General features: G+C 37.3%; 1 protein-coding gene across 6 annotated transcripts in view; it reads right to left on the bottom strand.

The window, feature by feature from the left end:
- The window catches only part of PAN3 (poly(A) specific ribonuclease subunit PAN3), a 117,844-nt gene that overhangs the window by 18,747 nt on the left and 86,330 nt on the right, over nucleotides 1–12,767 (bottom strand). For all 6 annotated transcript variants that reach the window (XM_060128680.1, XM_060128677.1, XM_060128675.1 and 3 more), the window contains 5 exons: nucleotides 7,112–7,273; nucleotides 6,427–6,543; nucleotides 6,238–6,339; nucleotides 2,939–3,104; nucleotides 1,757–1,847 (listed from right to left, as the gene is read on the bottom strand). In XM_060128680.1, the coding sequence (XP_059984663.1) occupies nucleotides 1,757–1,847; nucleotides 2,939–3,104; nucleotides 6,238–6,339; nucleotides 6,427–6,543; nucleotides 7,112–7,273 (638 nt within the window). The remainder of the gene's footprint in view (nucleotides 1–1,756; nucleotides 1,848–2,938; nucleotides 3,105–6,237; nucleotides 6,340–6,426; nucleotides 6,544–7,111; nucleotides 7,274–12,767) is intronic.

Below are 12,767 nucleotides of genomic sequence, written 5' to 3'. Positions count from 1 at the left end.
ACTACACAACCCATAATATAACTCCAATAACGGACATTTGCAAATAAAAAATGGAAAACAACACTGACGTGATACTCACAGAAAAACAAAATCAAACTAGTCTTATCTTATACAAGTAATTAAAAAGAAAAAGGAACTATTCAGAATAGAAAAGACTGAAGAGATACCGTGAGACTGCACGTAAAAAACAAAACTGGAAACATGGGGTTTCCAAATACTTGCAATAGAGGTTGATGGCACTGGTTCTAAATAATGTCTGATTTCTCTTTAAAAGTTTAATATTATTTTCCTGGATATATAAAGATCACTAGTATTTTAACAGTCAATAACCAGTCACTTTCAGGAGCACAAAGATTATGAAGAAAAATTTTCAGAGCCAATTAGTTAGGCACTAAGTATAAGACAGAAGATAAGCAGGAAACCAGCTAAGAAACAACCAACCTGGATAAGAAAGAGGGAGCAAATTCCCTTCTGCAGAAGAAAGCTGCTAGGGCTGGGGGCTGGGGGCTGGGGGCTGGGAGGGTGGGTAGCCAGTTTCTTCCATGGAGATCCCACTAGATGGCGCTACCAACCAGAACAGCTTGGCTGCTGCTGGGGGTAGGTGGGCACCAGCAGAGGGGAAGAAGCTGGGTAAAGGCTGCATACAACTGAATGTGATGAGTGGCTCTAAGTCTGGGGACTGCACTGTCCACGGTCCAGTAGCAAAGGAAGAGGTTTATGCATGAATCAACTGTAATACTAAAAACTACCTGGACTCTACTTCTCCTTCTGGCCTTTCCTTTTGTTCTGAAATTCTGTCTCATAAAGTGAACTTAAATCTTTCAAAGATTTCAAGAAAAGAGAATGAAATGAGAAGGACAGTGGGAAGGGAAGGTATTCTCCTCCTTGCTTCTCCATGTAAACAAGAGATTCTGCCTTACATCAAACCTCTGTAAGTTAATACATGTTCAGAAACAACAAAGATTTCTTACATGAAAGAAACTAACATTGTCTTAAAATGACAACTGCATACCCTCCAAAAAATATGAATACAAACTGAATGATACGAAGTATTTACTTTAAATAGCTACATTACTTGCACAGGGTAATTGAAGCAAAAGCAACTACACTTAATGCTCCTTGCAGAGGTAGGTTCTTACTCTGCTACACATTGTGTTAATCAAGAAATAAAAACTAAATAGCTAAGAACAAAATGGGACCTAAGTCCACAATATTATGATGAAGTCAGACTATAACCAAATTCTAATAATGTACAAGAAGTGAGTGATAGGCTTTGGTTAAGCAAAAGAAAAAAAATCATTTAGAAAACAGCAATACAAAAATTTTCCTTTGAAAATAAAAATTTTGGATTGATAGTGGGACAACTATTCTAAAAGTAAAAATAACAGGTGTGATTTTAACACACTAAAAAGTGAAAAAAGGTAAAATGTCATTTAATATATTTCATTCAGCTCACTAATTAATGTTTTAGTCTATGCTGAGGACAAATTTCCTTGTCAAATAAATGCATTTTCATTCAAACAGCTGGAGTCTCTGACACTGTCATTAATTCTGTACATGCCAACGTATAAGGGCTCTATACTAAACACAGCACAGGGATTAAGAAAATACACATTCAAAGTTTGCATAGAGACCACCCCCAGCATAAACTGAAATCTAGACTTAAAACCCTGAAAAACTTTAAAATAAACAAAATTTATCTTAAAAAAAAAATCAAGCCTTAAGTTATTAAGTATCCATGTTAATTCTCACTCACCTGGTATTGAGCCATTAATGCCAATGGATTATTATTCTGACTGTTATCAAATGTTAAAACATCAAAAACTCCAACACAATTTACTCGCAACCTTTAAAGACCAGAAAATTTAAAGAAAATAATTAAAATGAGATTTAAAAAAAATTATATACTACTGGAAATTGAACATTTCTTATGATATTAGGAGGGATCTCAGAATCCTATCCAGTCTTACCTCCTGTCCTACCCCCCATAACCTCTATCAATCACCATTTTAGAGATGACATCACAGACATCAAGTGATAGGCCTATGGTTATAAAAGTCAGAAATGGATAAAGCCAGGACTATAACACATCTTTTGACTACCAGGCCAGTGGTCTTTTCACCAAACCGAGCTGCTTCTTTATTAGTTATTCATGAAAAGAGAACTAGTTAGCTTCTTAACATGTACTAGGCACATTCAAAGCATTTCATATGTAGTAATTCATTTGATCCTCCCAATAATCTTATGAGGCAGGTACCTTACAAATATGGAAAATGGAGATAATAATAGTACCTGTCTCACAGACTGTTGAACACATAGATGTTAATTAAGTAACTAACAGAGCCAGGATATGAACCCAGGTAACCTGGTACTAGACCTTAAGCTCTTTATGCTATGCTACCCAAGACAACTCTCAAAATTTCAGCAACTCAAATAAAACTCTAGTGAAGTCAAGGTCTGTGTTACTTAACCCTTTATCACTGGTTCTCAAAGCATGAAACCCAATCAGCAGCAACAGCATCAGTCACCCAGGCACTTGTTAGAAATGCAAATTCTAAGGCCCCGCCCCAGACTTCCTGAATGAGAACACTGGGGGTGGAGCCCAACAGCCTGTGCTAAGCCCTCCAGAATATTGGGACTCGTGACAAAATGTGAGAACCACAGTTGTACACAGAAAAGTTGTACTGACACTGTTTGCTATCCCCCCAACCTTAACCATACATACCTCCCAAACCCTCACACGATCTTGGTTAATACCCAGGCATCTTATTAAGAATTCAACATTTTAAGAAAACTTACAAATGAACTCAAAGTCACGGCAGTTCTTCTGGATGGAATATATGAAAAGGTAGAATTAAAACAAATCATCATGCTATGCTTACTAAGCTGTCATAGGTTAGATGCTCAATAAAGAAGCCAAAACTCAAAATGCTAGTACCTTGTTTTGCCAGTTATCAGAATCTTTGTTGGGTCCATAACTCGACATGCCAAACCTGCTGTATGAATGGTACGCAATGCAGAGCTCAGCTGGACAATATATGCCCAAATAAGAGATTCTGGCAGTAATCCAGCATGCTGTCTGGGCAATGGTCCATCGTGTTGACCTATAAAAGCAAATAAAAAATGGCATCTTCATTTAAATAATTAACTAAAAGACTAAAACATGCAAAGCAAGAAGAATTTAAGAAACAAACCCAAATTTTCTTATTTATGATATTATACCTTTATATTGTTAGCAGCAGCAGAGCTCTCTCACTGAGCTTCTCTTTTCTGTGACCATTATAATTATTGCACAAAAATTATTTAAAGTAAGAATTTATACTTAATTGTGAGCCAAATAAATGAGCTCAGATTAAAAACAGGAACTGCAGAGATTATTTTTCTTAAAGTGTGGCTAACCCTTGCCTATACTACCATTCAGGTGTGTGGCAACTACACACCTGTGGCTTGAGGGAAACAAAAGTCTCTACCATCATTTATGTTGAGTGTTTTCTTATTCTCCTCATACTGCTCAGCCTCCCCTATTATAGCCAAGTCAGTTAGATGAAATGACATCCAATTCACAGAAAACATAAATGTAAAACACTGAAGGTCATTTATGTGTAATGAAGAAACACAAAAATGATCTGGTCTACCACGAAAAGTAATCCTTTTGATTCTATCAACTCTTGTTAAGTGCTTCTTGATACTACTTTCTGGGTCACTGTTAATCAGCAGAAAAGAAGCCGTATAAATTTAATCTTGATTTTGTAATTATTTCAGGGAATATGACTTTATAAATCCAAGTGTTCATATGGTTGTAAACAAACCTTTTCTGAATCAGTTATAAAAGCAACACAGTTAAATAGTTAATTGTGGAGATAATAAATAGCAAATAAGGAAGAGCAAACACAAAATTCAGAAACTGCTATCCCTCAATTTAGACAGAACTAAAGATAATACCATCTGGAAAACAGTGACAGATGACTCAAAAAGTAGCTCTAGTGATAAATGTCAAGACAACATCAAAGACAACCACGAAGAGTTTAAATAAAACTATTTAATAAGTGTGGTAATAAGGAAAAGAAGTATTTATAGCAAATGTTTATAGCTACGTATTCACAGCAAATATTTAGTGCATACTGTGTGCCAGAGGCTGTCTAGTTACTTTACCCACATTATGGCATTTTAACCCTCTTATCACAGGCCCTACACGGTGCGCTATTATTACTGCCACTTTCTTGTTAGAATATTTATTACAATATGCGATTTTTTAGTTTGTTTTAAATTAACAAATTAAATAGTATAAGAAAGCATTATACTTCCATTTATGTCTCTATAAGTTTACACAAACACTGGCTCTTTTTTCCTTCTTTTTTTAATATTCATATTGGGAAAACAGAGGATTGCCTTGTATTATATAAATTGTTGTAAATTAAAGTATATATGGTACATTTAGGTAAGTTACTACCATTCAAACAATACTAGAAAAAGAACTGATTCCTAGGAAAATGTAAACATAATATATCAAACAGTCAGCCAACACCAAAAAACAGAATTAAGATTTAAAAAAAAAAAAAAAACTGGAAAGGAGTGCTATAAATCAGTGGTTCTCAACAGGGGTCCGTGTTGCCCCCTCAGGGACATTTGGAGGTACCTAGAGATATTTTTGGTGTCACAACTGGAGGAGGGGCTGCTCCTGGCATCTAGTGGGTAGATGGCGGGGATGCAGCTGAACACCCAGCGATGCCCAGAACGGCCCCGCACAAATAATTATCCAGCCCCAAATGTCAGCAGTGCTGAGGCTGAGAAACCCAGCTGTAAATTAAAGCCAACAGTCACTTCACAGGTGTTATTACTAAAATAAACTTGAACAACTACAGCTATATTCATCTGTAGGAAAAGTTACACCACATCCCCTTCAACAAAATTATGTATGTGCTACAGATGACATGGCAAAAGGAAACAAATGACCACACTATGTGACCAGATTTTTAATGTGAAACAGCCATGTAACCACAGCTTTCTTCTTTCAACTGTCAGAAAGCACAGTTACAAGTAAACAGAATACATTTTTTATCCATAATGCCAGTTCTTAAAGGAGTCATGATCCTAAAGATACTGGAATGTGGACTCCTTACTTCCTCTCAGGACATATTCAGGAAAATCTTTAACAAATTAAAAACCACTGCCAAGAATGTAATGTTTCTTTCCTGCCCCCATACAAGAAAATGATACATACATTTTTCTTGACCCCAAAACATAAACTAATTAATAGACACAACAAAATGGATTTATTTTTACTCTGAAACAACTTACCCTTTAATAATCATTTGTTAGGATGTAATTAAAATATTTTGGTTCTTTGCAATATTTGAACTAAAAAACAATTCTTTAAGTAAATATTAGAAAGGGGCAAAAAAAGAAAATATTCCCCATTTAAGTAAAAGTTACCTGAAAATTTATTTTGAAGACTAGCTCCTTAAGGAACACAGAATCCCACCTTCAAGCAAAAGCATTTGTTTAGGGAAATAATTACATATTGATAAATGACACACCGGCACACTGGAGTATGCAAAACAAAACAAAACACAACAAAAAACCAAGACTAGAAAGAAATATACCAAGAGACGTGCTTTGGGTGGTGAAGTTACAGGGATTACTTTTCAATTTACTGAATTTTCCAAACCATCTTTATTCAGAAAGCATTATATTATAATTTTTTTTTTTTTTTTTTTTTTTTGTGGTACGCGGGCCTCTCACTGTTGTGGCCTCTCCCGTTGCGGAGCACAGGCTCCGGACGCGCAGGCTCAGTGGCCATGGCTCACGGGCCCAGCCGCTCCATGGCATGTGGGATCTTCCCGGACCGGGGCACGAACCCGCGTCCCCTGCCTCGGCAGGCGGACTCTGAACCACTGTGCCACCAGGGAAGCCCCAGAAAGCATTATATTTTTTAAAGAAAAAAAATTTTAAGAGGAAAAAAAGCCTTTTATCGTATTCTCAGCTACTTAAATTTCAGGTATTTACACGAGTCTTTCATAACCCACCTTCATCTCAGTCTATACATGTACGTAACATGTTATTTCCTATTGTTACATATTGACTCCATTTCTTTAAGGTATTTCTTTTTTAAATGCAATAGGGTCTTTACGCTGAATGATTACAGGGCTAAATTTACATGTGTTTTAAAATACAAAACTACTCTTCCACAGAGCAAAGGCATCTGTCAAACACAGCTTGCTTGAATCTTTTTCTTACCCCACTTTCTCTTTGTGAAATAGGCATCCGCATTAGGGTCATTGAAGTGTCTGCTCATCATAGTCTCTCCTCCAGCGTGGAAATCATATGCAAACACAAGAGCTTAAAATAAAACACAAACACTCATTACTGCAATCTGGCTTCAAATAATGAAGCCCACTAGCAAAAAGACCATTACAAGTCACTCACAAGGCTCTGCAAAAGCTTTAGTGGTAAACACTTCACGCAAGGTCACGATATTTGAGTGCTGGATTTTCTTCCACATGTCCACCAATACCATGCACTTTGTGTTAACAAGACGAAAACCTGAAAAAAGAAAAAAGTTTCTTTCTGCTAACCTGTAAATGACATCTCCCCCTTATTTCATCAGAAATGTGCAGAGGGCTTCCCTGGTGGCACAGTGGTTAAGAATCCGCCTGCCAGTGCAGGGGACATGGGTTCGAGCCCTGGTCCGGGAAGATCCCACGTGCCACGGAGCAACCAAGCCCGTGCGCCACAACTACTGAGCCTGAGCTCTAGAGCCCGCAAGCCACAACTACTGAAGCCCGCGCCTAGAGCCCGTGCTCCGCAACAAGAGAAGCCACCGCAATGAGAAGACCACACACCGCAACAAAGAGTAGCCCCCGCTCGCCACAACCAGAGAAAGCCTGCACGCGGCAACAAAGACCCAACGCAGCCAAAAATAAATAAATTTTTTAAAAAAGAAATGTGCAGAAAAAGCCATGTTATACATCACTTATGAAATACTAATTTCCAAATGAAATAATATATGTATTATCCTTTAAATTCATGTTAAATAAACTCACTTAGGAATCTATGAATAATCTTAGCCTCACTAATATGCTCCTAAAAGAGGATAATTTATCTTCCTTACCATGTATCCTCCGAAGGCAATAAGGCAGATCATCTTTGCTATTTACAGCTTTGTAGCAGGACGTAATGTATCCAAAATTACTTGATTTCTGTATCCGGTTGGGTGGTGGCAGTGGTTCTAGAGGGAACAGGCTATGGTAGCTGTCAACTTCTGTAGGGACTGCTAGAGTAATTCATAAGAAGATGACTTTAACTTGCAGACATTCACAAATCTCTCAGATCTCAAAGTAATGAAGAAGAAACCAACTCTATAAACCAGATATCAAACACACTGTATTCTAGAACAGTGTCAACATTTATAACAATTCTATAGGACACACTCATCTCACTATCAATAAAAACAGGCATTATAAAACAACAAAAGAACAACTAGATTTCATGCACTCAAAAATATTTGTCTTTTATAATAGCACACCACTCTTGTTTCTCAGCTGTTAGAAACAATTCGCATTATCACTTATGAGATATTAACCATTTCTGATTCTGATGTAAAATAAAAATCAAGACAGTTTTTGTCTTTAAGCATCTTATTTTGTAAAAACATATTTAGACAATGGTGTTAAGTATATGAAATTCTTTTTTAAAGAAACTGAAAACAAATAACAATAAACTGGAGTGTATATGTAATATGTCTGTGTATGTATATCAATTTATATGTACAAATATAGCAATCTGTATCAAACTCTCAAACCATTCATTGGAATAGCACAGTTTGAATACCTAGCAAAACACAAAAGAAAAAAACTGAAACAGCTTTACCACTATGCCTGCCATGTTCCCTTGTATTTCCTATTAAGAAATACAAGTGAAACGTCATTAAGAAATGTCCAGAAGACAGGTCCAAAATGACCCCTCTGCCTTTACCAAATATTTACGCTCATTATCTCTTAGTTCTTGAAACAATTCTATGAGATAGGATTCCCTATTTCATAAACAAGGAAAGTGAAAATCACACATCTAGAGAGATAGTTGAGATGCAAACCCAGGATTCTGATTCCGTAGTCTTGTGCTCTTAACCCCTAGATCGAATTTTGGCCGTAGTGAAAAACAAACATCAATTCATTGTTAACTTTCAAACCAAGGTCAAGGCATGTTCTATGGAAGAAAGGCGGTATAAGGGAAATATACACACAAGTGAATATAGCTGTAACTTTTGCCCACTTACTATTTTTTATTTGAACAATCAGTTCAATTTCCACAAAGAAACAAATGATGAATAAATGTTGTTTCCTAGTTTTTTGATAAGGAGCACTTAATAAGGGAATTAATTTCAAATTAGTAAAAATATATTGAGTATCCACTATGTATTAGTGAACACATATTAATGAAATACGGGTTCTTATCAAGAGGCTTAGAGAAAAAGGATTGAGATTTACATAAAACAATACAGTACCAAGCAAAATAGCTTTTAAAAAAGTACAATTCACCATGGCACTGGTTCTTAAACTCTAGCACCCTTCAGAATTACCTAGAGGCTTGTTAAAACACAGTTTGCTGGGTCCCATGCCCAGAGTTTTGAGTCAGCAAGTAGGTCTAAACCAGGGCCCAAGGATTTGCAATTCTAACAAGTTCCCAGGTGATAATGAAAAGTTGCTGTTGGGTCACGTGCTTTGAGAACCACTACACATGGAAATACAAAGCCATGGAAAGGAAAGCCAGTTCCAAGGATATTAGGAAAGATCTTACAGAAGATCTGGCATGTTTACTACAAAATGATGGATGAGACTGCTTCCAGTGAGCTAAAACAAATGGAAAGAGCGGTGAGACAGCTAACAGACCAACAACAAGGACTTGAAATTTACTACACCAAACACCGGTACTCAGAGCATCAGTGTGACAAAGAGACTGTGTGAGGGCCACAATAAGCTAAAAATGTTATGCTCTGAACTCCCTTCTCCCTCTGTCTACTTTTAAGCAAGTCATGAATTCTACACACTGAAGGAAAACAATTGTGCTTCAGTGGAAAACGGTGCACTGTCTAAAGGATAACCCTCTGGCGTCTGATTCTGTGGGAGATATTTTACACCTCTGTTAAGCTGTAAATAACTGATAAATACCGCACTGCAAAATAATTCTCGTCTATAGGCAATGCTGTCTGGTGAAGGCTCGACGGACTTCCCTCCTCCCCTGTGGAAAAGACAGTTTACACATTTGTTTCAATATTCCTCATCTATGATGTGTTTTGTAATACAGGATTGGCTCCCTCACAACTTAAATAAAATCTTTAGTACTTTCTCCTTTTTATATCTGTACATCCTGATTTTAACCTTTTTTCGGAAAATCATCTTTTAACCCTACATTTCCCAGTCTACTCTGAAATAATCATATGTGGCCTAATATTAACCTTGAAAACCAAATGTTTCCCTTAATAGACAGGAAAATTCATTTGTTGTTCTGCTGTTCTTCGTTTCTAGTTCAGTTTAACAAATGCACAAAATTAAGTACCAATAAAGGGAACAGGGGTGTCTCAATCACTGTTTGGCATCAAAAATCAAAGTAAAGAAAACCAACTCGGAAGATCCCAGACAAATGCACTCCTTAATTCAGCCCAATATTTAGTCTGGGGCTCAGTTCAACCAAATAACATTAAAAATAATGATAAAGAAAATTTTAGTGTCTTTCCTCTATTCAACCCAACGTCCCCTCAAAGAACATAGAGAATGACAGACTGGATCTAAGATACTGAATGTCTGAGGCTCACCACGGTAAACCTATGGCAGAGTTGCTCAAGCTCAGCACTAGTGACATACTGGACCAGACAATCCTTTGCTGTCGGGGACTGTCCTGTGCACTGGAGGGTATTTAGCAGCATCCGTGGCCTCAACCCACTAGTAGCCAGTAGCACCCCGCTGCCAACTGTGACAATCTAAAATGTTCCAGACGTTGCCAAATGACCCAATGACCCATGAGGGGTAAAATCATTCCTGGCTGAGAACCACTGATCTACAGGAAATAAATTATGATTTGAGTTGAGAAGTCCTAATTTGATGGAAATATGAAGAATAGAAAGGAAAAGGGAAAGGAAAAAGTCAGTAAGACCAACATTAATAAATGAGTCAAAATGAGTCCAAGGTTAATAGTAAACACGAGACATAAAAAAGATCAGAGTGAGACAAGCGACAGAAAAAACCACTTATTAAACCTTGTTTGAACACGGGTGCACAGAATTGGATTAACCACAATCTTTAGTTTGTGACACTCAAATCACGAGCTCATGTCCATGCATGGCCTGCTTTTATTCAGTTAATTATTCTTAATAATACGGTAAGCATGTGCAAACCTGGCACACAAAACGAAGCCTCAGACCTTGACTTGAACGGTCATCTAAGTACATGGTTCTCTACCAACCTCTGCCTTCCTTCTCTCTCTTCCTTCCGTTTTTATATAGTTTCATTATACCTATATGTATTCCTCAAAATTTTATTATGTATATATGCATATACACATGCATTTATTGATAAAGTAAATACATATATAAATTTCAACTTTATAAAAAGGTATCATGCTCTATGTAGTCTCTCGCAGCTCACTTTTAAACTTAATATTACATTACTGAGATTCTTCCACATTACTGCTTTCTTTATGAAGTGTACTTTCTTCATTTAAACTGCCATGTAATATTCCATTGTCTGACAGTATCAGTTAATTCACCCACTGTCCTTCAAGATGAGCGTTTGGACTGATCAAAGTTTCTGCTATTGTAAGCAGTGATATTATGGATACTTTATACATTTTCTAGTTAAAAATATATAGTTGACCTATATCTAGGAGCAGAACTGCTAGATCACAGGGTACACAGATATTCAGCTTCAGGAATTTTCTGAAGTGATAACACATTCACCAATTTATACAACCAACAGCAATGTACTGGAGAACCTGTGGATCCACATCCTACTACTGCACATGGTCAGACTTTCCAATGATATCTTATCTGTCTTTCCCTGATCATCAGTGATGTTCAACATTTCTTCATAGATTTTTCGTTGTATGAATTTCCACTTTCTTGAAATGCCTATTCCTACCTTTTGGCCATTTTTCTGTTTTGTTGTTTTTTTTTTTTCAGGCTCTTACTAATTTGTGGTTTTTATTTTCTTCGTCAATTGTGTAAATACCTTCTTCAAGTTTTTTCTTTACTATAGATATCTTTGGAGTGTTTTTAATTTTTTTAATTAATTAATTAATTAATTAAATTTTTGGCTGCCTTGGGTCTTTGTTGCTGCGTGCGGGCTTTCTCTAGTTGCGGCGAGCAGGGGCTCCTCTTTGTGTGGTGCGTGGGCTTCTCGTTGCAGTGGCTTCTCTTGTTGTGGAGCACCAGCTCTAGGTGTGCGGGCTTCAGTAGTCGTGGTGCACAGGCCCAGCCGCTCTGCGGCATGTGGGATCTTCCCGGACCAGGGCTCGAACCCGTGTCCCCTGTATTGGCAGGCAGATCCTTAACCACTGCACCACCAGGGAAGTCCCTTTAACCGTAATTCAGTAAAATTTATCAGTACTTTCTTTAAGAGTCAAGAATTTTTGCCTCCAGTATAGGAAATCTTTCTCTACGGAAAGATTAAATTTACTCATTTGTGTTTCATTGTACGAATTTTAAAGTTTTGCTTTTGACATTTAAATTCTTAATCTATTTGGAACTGGTTTTTGCATGTGGTTTGAGATCATGATACAATTGTAACAATACAATCTTTTACCATAAAGAAAACCATTTTTTCCAATGCCTTCCTTTCCCCACTGATTAGCCACCTCTATCACAGAATGTGTCTAGGTTCTCCCTAGTCTGTTCCAGTAATCAATTTGTCTAACCCAGTGCCATTACGACACTGTTTCAGTTACTATAGACTCAAACCAAGCCTCCCCTCCCCAATACACCCAGAACCCTAATCATAATCTTCAAAGTGCTTCAGGTAGTCTTGGACCTTTACTCTTTGATATATTTATCATATACTATGAAAAGCTCTGCTATGCTGTAATATAATAAAAAAATAAAATAAAATCTTGATTAGAAGTGTGGAAATTTCAGCCAATCCCCCAACCTTCCACAGAGGAGAGAGAGGTTGGAGACTGAGTCAATCACGAAGAGCCAGAGATTTAATCAACCACACCAAGACAATGAAACACTCATAAGAATTCCTCAACAGAGGGATTCAGAGGGCTTACAGGTTGGTGAGCATGATGAGGTGCTGGGAGGGTGGCATACCTGGAGAGGGCATGGAAGTTCCCCACACCCCACCCTATCCCCACACTCTGCCCCATATATCTCTTCCATTTGGCTGTTCCTTGAGTTGTACTCTTTATAATAAGCCAGTAACAGTTTACAAAGTGCTTTCCCGAGTTCTGTGAGTCATTCCAGCTAATCGCCGAACCTGAGGGCATGTTGTGGAAACCCCCAAATTTGTAGTTGGCCAGAGAGAAGTTTGAGTAGCCTGGGTACCCCATTTCAGCTGGCATCTGAAGAAGGAGTGGTCTTATGGGACTGAGCCCTTAACAATTAAACTGTTAGGACCCGAATTAGGTGTCAGAAGTATATGAGTAAGAATAGCTCATGTGCTTTGACTGAAATTATACTGAATCTATAGATTAGTTTACGAAAATGGCAACCATTATGTCCTCCTATTCATGAATATCGTACTTCACTCCCTATATTTATCTGATTTAACACCTTA

The sequence above is a fragment of the Lagenorhynchus albirostris genome, chromosome 18, assembly GCF_949774975.1.
Source record: "Lagenorhynchus albirostris chromosome 18, mLagAlb1.1, whole genome shotgun sequence".
Taxonomy (NCBI): Eukaryota; Metazoa; Chordata; class Mammalia; order Artiodactyla; family Delphinidae; genus Lagenorhynchus; species Lagenorhynchus albirostris.
This window is presented reverse-complemented; position numbering and strand designations above follow the sequence as displayed.